This window comes from Ostrinia nubilalis, chromosome 10 (genome assembly GCF_963855985.1).
Source record: "Ostrinia nubilalis chromosome 10, ilOstNubi1.1, whole genome shotgun sequence".
In the NCBI taxonomy this organism is placed as follows: domain Eukaryota; kingdom Metazoa; phylum Arthropoda; class Insecta; order Lepidoptera; family Crambidae; genus Ostrinia; species Ostrinia nubilalis.
Genome location: NC_087097.1, coordinates 16,307,536 through 16,319,972, shown reverse-complemented (window position 1 = coordinate 16,319,972; position 12,437 = coordinate 16,307,536). Strand labels below are relative to the sequence as shown.

The 12,437-nt window shown below is 47.2% G+C and overlaps 1 protein-coding gene across 1 annotated transcript; it reads left to right on the top strand.

The window, feature by feature from the left end:
• Window positions 1-153: 153 nt before the first annotated feature.
• On the top strand, window positions 154-12,206 carry LOC135075481 (GATOR2 complex protein MIOS). Its single transcript, XM_063969920.1, has 14 exons — window positions 154-364; window positions 461-655; window positions 1,206-1,355; window positions 1,432-1,590; window positions 1,847-2,042; window positions 2,941-3,197; window positions 3,848-4,023; window positions 5,665-5,681; window positions 5,778-5,963; window positions 6,689-7,017; window positions 7,508-7,646; window positions 9,593-9,809; window positions 10,625-10,803; window positions 11,816-12,206. Exons 1-14 carry the CDS (start codon window positions 232-234, stop codon window positions 11,886-11,888), a joined length of 2,406 nt encoding a protein of 801 aa, XP_063825990.1. The 5' UTR covers window positions 154-231; the 3' UTR covers window positions 11,889-12,206.
• Window positions 12,207-12,437: the final 231 nt, after the last annotated feature.

Here is a 12,437-nt window from a genome sequence, read left to right as displayed (position 1 = left end):
AGTTTCCAAGGATATTATTATTCTGGACTGGTATCACTCCCACTTTTCGTTCAAAAATCCAAGTTGAAGTTATGTTGCGTTTAGTTATTAATAAAAAAAAATATTGAAAGATTTTCATCCTTTGCAATTGAAACAAAACGCAAATGTCAAAATTTGGCTGTCAAAACATCCTCGTAAATTTTTTGGGACAATATTTTCTTTTAATTAATGTTCTGAACTAGCTGGAACCCGATGGAAACGATGTCGGGGGGTAAACTTGAAGTAATCTGGTCCCCGGTCCACCACGACAAGTTCATTATTTGGGGTTCCGACATAACCTTGTATCAGGTTTCAAGACTCAAAGATATTGAGAAAAAGACTGCTTGTAAGTGGTTTTCGTCTTGTTTGTGTCGCTTACCATGTCGGTTTTGTTTATATATTTATAGTTTATGTGTTTTTGATTGGGGCGTGTGATCGTTAGTCACTCAGATATCGGGCAACCGCGGGGCGACGGTGATTGCGTCGCAGAGCGCGAACGGCGTGCGATGCGTGGACGTGAGCGCGGCGCCGGAGCAGGCGGAGCCGCTGCTGGCGCTGGGCCACGCGAGCGGCCGCGTGTCGCTCACCGCGCTCAAGCAGACCCTCGACCCGCTGGGGCTGGTCGGCAGGGAGTTCAGTGAGTTATCTGTCTTCATATCCTACTGCTGAGAACTCTCATTTAAAAAAAACTAAACGAAAATCGGTTTATTTATCGGAGCTACAATAAACACCCCTTTCTTTTTGCATTGGCGGTTAATAACAATTTTACACTAAACTTTGGTGGTTTAGGTACATTTATGACCTTGCTACATGTATGTATCTTTCCCTAAACTATAATCTTAAATCAGGACTATGTTATCTGAAGTGTATTACAACTCATAAGGTAAATAAGAAAGCCAATAAATCTATATTTATTATTTATTGTTGTGACTACTTTATCAACTGAATACAAATGTCTGTGTACTCACAATAATAGGCCAATTATCTTGCAATTAATGCTCAATAAGTCACTGTGTCTCCAATAAATAACCTCCAGATTTATATTATTAAGAAACTCATTAAAAATTAATTATTACCCTGAAAAATTAAAACAGAATGCATTGTTAAATACTTTCTTATTAGAACTTGTTTTATTGTTGTAGTAATGTAAGTAAATGATTAAGAATAATTGACTATTTTATTACTAGATCCCCGATACTCTCGGCTTTGCAACTCGGTGTCATGGAGCCACGTGGAAACAAACCTGCTGGCAGTGGCTATGGAGAAACACCGCAGCGACCATTGCATACTGCTGTGGGATGTGAACAGAGGCTCTACCCCACCTGAAGAATCCAAAAGTAATTTGTTTTAATGAGACATTGATACATTTGACAATTTCAATTACTTTTGACTATAATTGATCTTGACCAACAGGTGCAGAAGCAGCCTTGGTACCTACACCTGACTCAGCCAAGCCTCTAGCAGAGATGGGTCTCTCGGAGACAGCCCACAATGTGTCTTGGTCAAACTGTTCAAACCGTACTCTGCTGGCTAGTGTCAATCTTAAATACATCAAGATATTTGATCTAAGAGGTGAGATTGTTTCCCTTTGAGGATCTTCATAAATTGTATTTTTTTCCCATCTAAAATAGTAAATGCTTAAAGAAAATTGGCAGCAAGAAATGTGGCTGTGTCATGCATTGCATGTAACCAATCTTTGTTTCATTGGACTCATTTGTTTCTCCCCTCAAATCTGTTTTATGTCTTTCTTTATTAATCTCGTCATCTTCTTATTGGGATATAACGGATTTGTAGTCTTCTGCCGCTGGATGAAAGTCGTTACTTCCAGACTTATCGAACAAGGGCGTGCTGGTGGCCACGAGCCGGTACTGCTACGGCGCGTGCTCGGACCCCTTCAACCCGTGGCAGCTGGCGTCGCGCGGCGAGAGCGTGGTGTGCGTGTGGGACGCGCGCGCGCTGCAGCGCCCGCTGCTCACGCTGCCGCAGCCGCGCCACGTCACGCGCATCCAGTGGTGCCCCACCAGGTCAGTGGCCCTGCAACCATAGTAAATACAAATGAGTAGGTCATCTTCATAGGAACGCACGGGCGCGGTTTGTATGTGAACGCGCCAACACGTATGCGACGCGCACGCACACACTGACAAAATTGGGCGCACCTCACCGCAAAATTTTGTCAGTGTGTGCGTGCGCGCCGCATACGTATATTGGCGCGCTCACATACAAACCTCGGTGCGTTTCTATGAAGATGACCTACTCATTTGTATTTACTCTGCTGCAACCCTAGCTCGTGGCAGTCGATAGTTCAGTGACGTTTACACTGGTGTTAAACACGCAGTTCGTTTCAGCCAAATGACGTCCACTGCTGGACGAAGGCCTCCCCCAAGTATTTCCATAACGACCGCATCCAGGCTGTTCCCGCGACCTTCAGATCGTCGGTCCACCCAGTGGGAGGCCTGTCCACGTTACGTCTTCCGGCCCGCGGTCGAGAACTTTTCTGCCCCAACGGCCATTGTCTCTGCGAGCGCGAGCTATGTGCTCCGCCCATTGCCTCTTGATTTTAGAAATTCTAAGCTAAATCTAGAGCTATTTCGGTCACTTTGGTTCTCCTGCGGATCTCCTCATTTCTGATTCGATCACGGGGGAAACTCCGAGCATAGCTCGCTCCATCGCCCTTTGGACCTTGAGCCTTATGAGGCCCATGGATAAACACGCAGTACTCGTAGATTTTTGTTGAGCATGCGACGTTATTCGTTATTAATTAATTAATTTCTTTTGAAACTATTAAGATCGTCGTTCTGTCTCCTTCCTAAAGTTGCTGTGCCCTAACTGGGTCCACATTGTATAACTGCCTAAATTGTAAGACCTAATGTGAATGCGAATGTGGTTATGCAATAAACGATTGAGTATTGAGTATTACTGCAGACGCAACCTGCTGCTGTCGCTGCAGCGCGACGCGAGCGCGCTGCGCCTGCACGACGTGCAGCAGGGCGGGCGCGCGCCGGCGGAGCCCGAGGGCGCCGTGGAGGCGGAGCCCGAGGAGCCGGAGCGCGGCCCGAGCGTGCTGGAGCGCGACGTCACGCCCGCGCCGCCCGCGCCCGCTGCCGCCGCGCCCGCGCCCCTCGCGGCTTTCTGCTGGCACCCTGCGCACGAGGCGCGCCTGTTGGCTGTCAATGTAGCAGGTGAGTCTTATCGGTTTCCATATAGTATGTGAACATCATAGACAATGATAGAATTACGAATAGACTTCACATTTCTGTCTTAATACATGTGATTTGCACTAAATAAGATGCTATGGTGTTTAGCTTTGTCACTTTTTAATATCGCTGCAAAATCATGAAATAATAAGATGGCAACTAAAAAGAATATTTTTCTTGTTTCTAGCATTCCTATTCACTTCCCATTCTTAAGTTGCTCTTCGCATCCCTGAGGGTTTTACATCAAACGTCCTCACTATAGTGAGCGCGTTAAAAAAATATATAAAAATTTTAGTTTTTGAAAGTTTCCGCTTCTTCTTCTAGCCGTGTCGATAACAGACCTACACAGCAGCGTCAGCCCAAAACTCCGCTACAAGAGTGGCGTTGTCAGTAGCCTTTATTAAATCTTCCTGCGTCAAAGTTTCCGCTAGGGGCGCTGTACAATCCGTCATACATTTAAATGACATTTTTTTACGTTTAGTGACGACGATTTTGATTTTGCGATACGATTGGTCAAAACAGCTGACGTACGCTGTTTTTTTTTGTGTTTTGAGCAATCGTATCGCAGAATCGATGAAGCGCGTCTGCATTGGAGACGTTAAAAATTACTGTAATCGGGGCTCTGTACTGTGCAGGCGGCGTGTGCGACTACACGGTGTGCGAGCGCGTGACGGTGGCGTGGGGCGGCGGCGGGCTGGTGTGGGCGGGCGGCGGCGGGCGCCTGCGCTTCCTGCCCGACGCACAGCAGCGCGACCTGCACGACATCTCCTACACTATGCGCCGCCGCGCGCAGACCGACTATGGACTCAAGGTATGCTAGTAAAGTCTGGTCGCGGAGCACGTAGAATTGTGTCCAATGACCCCAAGCTACCTATCCTTATCGCTCGCTCGTAATTATATTGCTGTCGCGACTGTGCAATATAATTACGCGCGAGCGATAAGGATGGGTAGCTTGGGGTCATTGGACAAAATTCTACGTTCTCAGGGACCGGACTATTATAGTCTTAAATCGTCTTTGTTTTCAACTTTCATCAACAAGGGATTGATCTAATCCTTCTTCAAACGATATTACGATGAAACGCTTTTTGAAGGATAAAAGTTTCTTCTCTGTTGTTGTATCTATGTTATTATGTTTGTGTTTCAGCCTGATTTATGGCAAAACGCTGACCTGGCTGACGACGAAGCATTGAGTGGACTCTGGCATTTCTTGGCGCTCAGCAAATCTCTTGTCGAAGATGGTAAGTTTACCACACATGTTCCAGATGTTCATAGTAAGTTGTTCCTTACCATAAGGTCCATAAGGTATTATAAGGTAAGGTATTATAAGTAATTAATTAAGGTTGTAAGAGCCCATTTTTGGCCGTCGTCTCGTCTAGTCGAATACGTGTAAGTTGTTCTATAGTGAGCTGCTACACTGGCGGATTGTAAGCGTTTTCAAAGCGGGCGGCGACGCAGCGAAAATGTCGCTGCTGCGAAACGTGTTCGCCGCACAGCCGCGACGTCTCCGCCAGTGTGGCAAGACCCTTATGTTATGTAATAAAAGCCATTTTTGTCTGTCGTTAACTAGTGTAATATCTCCCAGGGTGCATCCGCAACAGCCCGTGGAAGCACCCGGGCGTGCGCACGGTGCTGCGCGCGGCGGGCGAGGGCGGCTACCGCTCCGAGGCCTCGCCCTGCCTGCTGCCCGACCTGCCCCATCGACGCCAGACCGTCTACAGGTCGGTACAACTGCTTTTATACATGAAGTGATAGTAGCTGATTAAGGGAGTGGTCCGACCGTCGACGATGAACGAGAAACGAGTAAAACTAGAAACTAAACGAGTTGGCGATCAGCGGGAAGCGAGTGTGTAGTTTCGATAGTTTTATCGTCGGGCTATAAGCGAGTGTGCGAGTGCGACGAGCGATTACTCGCGCCACTCGCCCGCGGTCGCTCAGTCCTGTGCAAACCTGCTCAAAAGAAATGATCAAGCGAGCGAGCATCGCTGAGCGAGTTTATTTATGAAAGCTCGTCGCTCAGCGACAAAACTAGTAAAACGAGTCGTCGCCGGCAGTGAGAACAGTCAGCGATTAACTATTTGTATATGCATCTCTTTTATTCACACGGAATGGATATCTTTCGTACGTTTCTTGAGCGAGAAAATAGCCGATAGTTAGTCGTTTACTCGCCAGCGGTGGGACCACTACCTAAGAGTCCACTTTATAGACAAAGGCTTTCTTGTCTTGCGAGTATTTAAGTTTTCTCGAATCCGGCTCGAAGGACCAAAAAGGATTGGCACGGCTGAATGAACTGGGACTTATACAGGAAGCATCTTTTTAGTTGTGTTGTTTCTTCGACACGTTGGTGGAGGTGTATTCATTTTTATAAGCTGCAGTTGCAGAAACATAACATTCTGTCCTCTCCCTAGGTCGTTTGGAAAATCGCTTTGTAGCGTCTTTTGTTGTCTCTTTTTAGGGTTTCGTAGCCAAATGGCAAAAAACGGAACCCTTATAGATTCGTCATGTCTGTCTGTTTTTTTCATGTACTGTTTGGTCTCCGATAGTGAATATTATTCTCGTGACTTGTAGGAGCAGCGAGCGCACGCGCGCGCTTTCGCTGTGCGGCTGGGGCTGGGGCTGGGAGAACGCGGCGGCCGGCGTGGAGCGCGCGGAGGCGGCGGGCACGCCCTGCCGCGCCGCCGCGCTCGCCGCCTTCCACCTGCGCCTGCGCCACGCGCTCGACGTGCTGGCGCGCGCGCGCGAGCCGCAGCTCAGGTCAGTGACCCCGCCGGGGTGGCAATGAGGGCTATCGTTTTAGCGCTCACCAGTTTACGCCACTGTAGAGTAAGGTCCTGTCACTTGCTAGTAGCGAAGACAGTGGCACCAACTGGTGAGTGCTAAAGTGGTAGGAGGACTATCGCATTTGCACTCATCAAGATGGCGCCACTGTAGAGTAAGGTCCTGTCAATCACCAGGGGTGCCAACTGTTAAGTATAAAAACGATAGTCCTCATTGTCTAAGGTCCAAATCAAATCAAAAAAGGTAATTTATCTATCATAATATCCTGACCAACCAATTCGATCTGGCCGAATTTAAACAGACGGCTGGGGTATTGTATACCTGTGGCAGTTCGCACATTGTCACGCCACACTTGATTTCTTCAATTTGAAATTTTTATTCTTCGTCCTATGTTATCATTCGACTCATTCTTCTGGAGCTACAAGTCTTTCCAGTTTGGTGCGTGCCTGTCAGCCTCGTAACTAACACTGTCTTTTCGGCTTAGTCATCAAAATGACAACTTCTCAAAATAACAACCGGAACGCAAAATGTCCACAAATAGTCGAAATATCCGAAATAGACAATATTATTACGAGAAGTTGTCTTTTAGCGAAGTTGACATTTTAAGAAGTTGTAATTTCAAGAAGTGGACATTCCGCATCCCGGTTGTCATTTTGAGAAGTTATCATTTTGATGACTAAAGCCGTCTTTTCGAATCACAGGGTAGTGGCACTGGCGCTGGCTGGTCTAAGCGACGAGCGTTTATGGCGCGACGCTTTAGCAGCGGCGGCGCCGGCGCTGCCGGACGCGTACCTGCGCGCGCTGCTGCTGTTCCTGGCGGCGTCCGCGCCGGCCGCGCCTGCCCCGCCCTCCGCGCCGCCCGCCCCCTCGGCTGAGCTCGACGCGGTCTTAGCAGAGACCGAGATGCGGCTGGAAGACCGCGTGGCCTTCGCCTGCGTGTATTTGTCTGATGCTAAGCTGCACGACTATATTCGCCGCACGACTGATGAGCTGGTGGAGGCCGGCGACCTGTCCGGCATCCTGCTCACCGGTGAGACATTTATTTCAGTTTATGTCGTTGTCGTTTCAGTCAAATGACGTCCACTGCTATTCAGAGGTTTCCACAATGAACGGTCCTGCGCTGCCCGCATCCAGGCTCTTCCCGCGACCTTTACCAGATCGTCGGTCCATCTAGTAAGAGGCCAGAACTTTCCTGCCCCAACGGTCATCGTCTCCACTATGAGCTATGTGCCCCGCCCACTGCCACTTGATTTTAGTAGTTTATCTGCCGACATTGTATTGCACAATATTTTTTTGAATTAAGGCGAATTTATACTTGTCTATCGTGTTGTGTCGTAACGCATCTCTGCGTCTCGTCTCAGCACTGGTTCTCCAGTGAATCCTTCCAATATATTCGTTTCTTTTAGCAACAGTACATTCTCGATAAGACCGCCTAGTTATACCTATCCTTGTGTTTCTTTTTTCTGTTCTGTTCTTTGGTGTACAATAAAGAGTATTTCTTATTGTTATTCTCGTTGCAGGCGCGAGCCTAGAAGGCGTGGCGCTGCTGCAGCGCTGGGTGGAGCGCACGGGCGACGTGCAGTCGGCGGCGCTGGTGGCGGCGCGCTGCCTGCCGCCCGAGCTGCTGCGCGCCGACGCCGCCGCGGACCCCCGCGAGAGGTAGGCCGGGTTCCCACTATGCCGGACCGGCATTTCTGCCGGAAACCGGACACCGGACAAGGGTGTTCACATTACACCGGATCACCGGATCCGAAATCCGAGCCGAATGAAGTGCGGGGAGCACGGGCGGGGCGGGGTGGGCCGCAACTCGTTCACATTACTCCGGTCCGGTGATTTTGCCGGCATTTTGTAGCGACAAAACGCTCGGTAAAAATGCCGGGCTCGGCGAAAAAGCCGGATCCGGGATAATGTGAACAGCTTCATACAATTTGTACCGCCGCTAGGCCTTCCGGCGATTTTACTGGACCGGGAGATTTGCCGGTCCGGCATAGTGGGAACCCGGCCTTAGTGTGTAGAAGAGTGTGGGTAGAAGAGCAAGACATTTTATGACAAATAGGTCTATTACTTTGACTTAAGTTGGCAAAACACCATCTCGTAAAGTTATAGTTGTTGGAGCAAAAACATTCAAGAATGGTCACAAATTGAAAGAACTATTCGTAATACACTCGGGCCTTGCACTCAGCGTAGCGGCGATCTAGTTTCAGGAAGGTCTCAGGTAGCACCTGAATGCAGGAAAATGCACGACCGATCGTCATCGAAATGCTTGGGAAAGGTTCCTTGGTTATTATTATTATTATTTATTGACAAAGATCTACCAACAACACAACTTTACATAAACAAGTAATGCATGCAATGATGACAAGACCAAAAGATGTGTCTTTTGGTTGAACGAAATCTAATAAAAATTGTGACGAACTATTATATTCAGATTGTATGATATCCCGCACAGCCTTTTTGTCCTCGGGCCCTCGCCCACGCAGACTTTTTGTGGCGCGTTTACCAAACATCGTTACTAACGCACGTAAGTCGCATTTGCAACGCACTACAGAACAGAAGTGATGCCAATGCGCTACTAACGCGCAGTCGCGTAGCGCGTAACATTAGCACAAAAAGTTGCCGTGGGCGAGGACCCTTATACAAGTTGGAAGGCCGACCAAACTATCGGTCAACTAAAAAGTTTATAAAATCAAAATCAAAAATATTTATTCAGTTTAGACCACAAGTGGCACTTGTGAACGTCAAAATTTAAATATAAAAAAAGAAAAGGTAGCCCTTATGGGGCACTTCACATGTCTCCTTATCTTTTGGGCCCTACCAGCGCTTCGAGATAAACATATGGCAAGTGCTGAGAAGAAACGCCGGAACAAACTCAGTCTACAGGGTGGAAACGTTAAGTGATCTCACTCGATTATTTCTAAACTACACAAGATATTGAAAAATTGGTTACTGATCCTGAAAGTGCTTCATGAGCTCTTTCAAACGGTACCAATAATAGGTTACAGAATATACTGGATCTATTTGAAAATTCAATGTTTCCAGCTTCCATACTAAATGTATGCCAGACACACATTATCAGAAGTGTATTTTTTTTATTTAATAATAAACTCTTAAAATAAACACGTAAATTGTATTCTTATTTAAAATTATTAATGGAAAACATTGGTTTTAGGCTTTACTTGCTATAATATTGTCAAGAGATGAATGTCATGACTGTGGTAGTACTAAATGTATGGAAGAAGGAAACATTGAATTTTTGGATAGATCCAGTTTATTCTGTAACCTATTATCGATACCATTGGATAGAGCTTGTGAAGCACTTTTAGAATCAGTAATCAGTTTTACGATATCATGTGTAGTTTTCAAAATAATGTGACTTTACCAAATGTATGGAAGCTGGAAACATTGAAGTTTCGGATAGATCCAGTTTATTCTGTAACCTATTATTAATACCGTTTGATAGAGCTCATGAAGTACTTTCAGGATCAGTAACTAGTTTATTGATATCTTGTATAGTTTAGAAATAATCGAGTGAGATCACTTATCGTTTCCACCCTGTATAGTCTAAGGGAGTTCTTATCTTTCCTTAACCGCTACCGTTGTCACAGGTACGCGGCGGGCTGGCTGGGCGCGTACCGGCTGCTGCTGGACGGCTGGCGGCTGTGGTGGGCGCGCTCGGCGCTGGACACGTGCGCGGGCGAGGCGGGCGGCCGCCGCGTGGCCGTGGCCTGCTCCTACTGCGGCAAGTCGGTGGCCGCGCCGCATGCCCGCCCCGCCGCGCGTCCTGCGTTTGCGCGTTTGCCGCCGCCCGCCGCCAAGATGAAGGTACCCTCGCCCATTCTAAACTTTACGGATCTCGCTAGAACTCTGCATGTACTTGTTACGTCTACGATACTTACGATGAATGTTATCTACTTGATAACTATTAAAATGACTTTAACTACAGCAACAAGTATATTTATGAAACTAATCACTTAATTTATTAATTTCCGTTTATTCCGACTTATCCTGAAAATTCAATTACCTACTCGGTAATTTACCCTAGTCTACTGTTTTTACTTAATTATTCTGAAAATAGCTATTAACAACAAGTGTGTTATCTAACGAACAAAAGTGTAGTGTAACATACAACAGGAATTAATTGTATTACCAGTGTGATATAATAAAAATGTTTAGTTGGATGTCTTTATGTTAAGATCGATCATTTAGATGACAGATTAAATCAAAATCGCATTCAGTGGTCCACTCCACAAATGTACAAGAAAGGCTGCAATACTAGAGGAATGGTGACTGTTTGTGAAGCTTGCCACCAAACTAAATGTCACAACCACGACCACTCTGCCAAGCGACGAAGAATAAGTTAAGATTGCTATGTTCTAATTCAGGGTTTCCCAATTTTTTTTTGCTAAGGAACCCTAATTGATTATACTTTTCCTAGCGGAACCCCCGTACTACTCCGCCCGCACGCCCTGCCCCTCCCTTGTGCGTAAACAAGTCGGTGCGAGCGAACAACGTGGGTCACGAAACGTGGGATAATAGTTTTTACGGAACCCTTGCGGCCTTTCCACGGAACCCCAGGGTTCCGCGGACCACCATTCGTGAACCGCTGTTCTAATTTATTGTAAGTTTTTTTTCCGCAGCAAATCTCGTCGTGCCCCAACTGCCGCAAGCCGCTGCCGCGCTGCGGCGTGTGCTCGCTGCACCTGGGCGGCGCGGCGCCGGGCGCGGGCGGCGGCGGCGGCCAGTTCGGCGGCTGGTTCAGCTGGTGCGTGGCCTGTCGCCACGGCGGCCACGCCGCGCATCTGCTCGAGTGGTTCAAGTGAGTAACGCTCTATTCGTTTAGGATTAGGATGTGTGCCGCGATATGCTTTCATCGCACAATTTTATCGATTTTACGCGATAAGCCCATACTTTTGTCGTCTAAAATAATCGATAATATTTTATCACGGTGCGTATCCTAGCCCGGAAATCCTGTCTTTCAAGGTTTTGTGGTCCTTTTGGCTGCACTATTTGGCGTTCGAATCGCTAGTAACGCTGCAAGAAGCCTGTAGCGGGCTAGATAGGCTGCTTGCTTTCTGGGAGGATCTAGTATAGTTGTAGTAGGATCATAAACCACGGTCGGCGTGGTTGGAATCGCAAGCAACCCGCGTCGTACCAGTAATACGCAGAGGGTGCACCGCAGGTTTTTAGTGGGTATACTTGCCGGGTGACAGCCGCTATTGCTGCCATCCGACAATATCCTGCGGCGGGTATACGCAAAGTATTTTCCTGCGCAAAAAAAAAAAAAAGGATGATAAACCACAAATCGTACACAAAGGTGATTCGATTGCCTTGCTAAAGTAACTACCTATTACACTTTTTCTTAACTTCAGAAATGTGTACATATTTTATATCGTGCTAACAGCGGGATTACTCCGAAAAACATAATCCAAAGTTTCGAATCTTGCCATTCCTCTCACGCAAAGCGAGATTGCGCTGACAGATAGACCTGAAACTGCGTAAACGTTTCAGAGTAGCCCTGTAAGCATTTTTGTACATTAACATTTGACTGTCTTGAATTTTCTTCAATGGTGTCATTTAATTGTATTGATCTAAGAATCAACCTTATAATAATGTAAGGCTTGATTTCCTCCTACGATGACGTCGGTCGCGTACATCGGTTGAGCGTACGAATAAACACAATGTTCTATGAAGCACCGCACTGCAACGCCGTCGTCAGCGGCAGATGATTACATAGAACTAGTGTGTAATCGTGCGCGCCGCTGACGTCGGTCACCGATGTCAGCCTAAAAGGAAATCAAGCCTAAATAATAATAATTTTGTGTCCCCAGGGAGCACACGGAGTGCCCGGTGAGCTCGTGCACGTGCCACTGCAGCACGCTGGACCCGCCCGACTGCCCCTAGCGCGCACTGCACGCGAACGGCTAAGGACCGTAACACCTCAACACAACCAACTTTGTCCAGTCGACAGGCCTTCAGCTATAGCTCGTTTCTTCCACGAAGACGCGCCCCACCATTTCCGCTAATGTTTGAGTGTTATCGGTACACGCTAAGTCATCCATGAGTGCACACGCACACTACCATAAAGACGCTCGAATTACTCGGATCAAACTCTCCGCACCCCGCGCTTCCCTCGACCAAACATTGGTGGGGCGCGTCTTCGTGGATGAAACGATCTATATTCGCAGTGTGGTTCATTTGGCACAACTTGCCCCAGGTGGGGCATAACCCAAGTAGCATTTTACTCCATTTAAGAGTTCAATAGTCGTTCACATGTACTCCACAAGCTGTGTATGTCAGCTGTATACGAGCTGTATAGCTTGCTATAATGCTTTTATAGAACCAGTTTGGGCACAAATTAGACAGCCTTAAGAGCCATTTCACAAAAATATTCCGCGCGAATTTAGGTAAAAGCTGTCAACGCAACGTCAAAAGAGTAAAAAGAACGCTGAA

Coding starts and splice junctions, on each gene's coding strand:
- LOC135075481 (XM_063969920.1), top strand. CDS start 232: ATGGAAACGATGTCGGGGGGTAAACTTGAAGTAATCTGGTCCCCGGTC. Junction 7,018..7,507: donor GTCCGGCATCCTGCTCACCG/GTGAGACATTTA, acceptor TTCTCGTTGCAG/GCGCGAGCCTAGAAGGCGTG. Junction 10,804..11,815: donor CATCTGCTCGAGTGGTTCAA/GTGAGTAACGCT, acceptor TTGTGTCCCCAG/GGAGCACACGGAGTGCCCGG.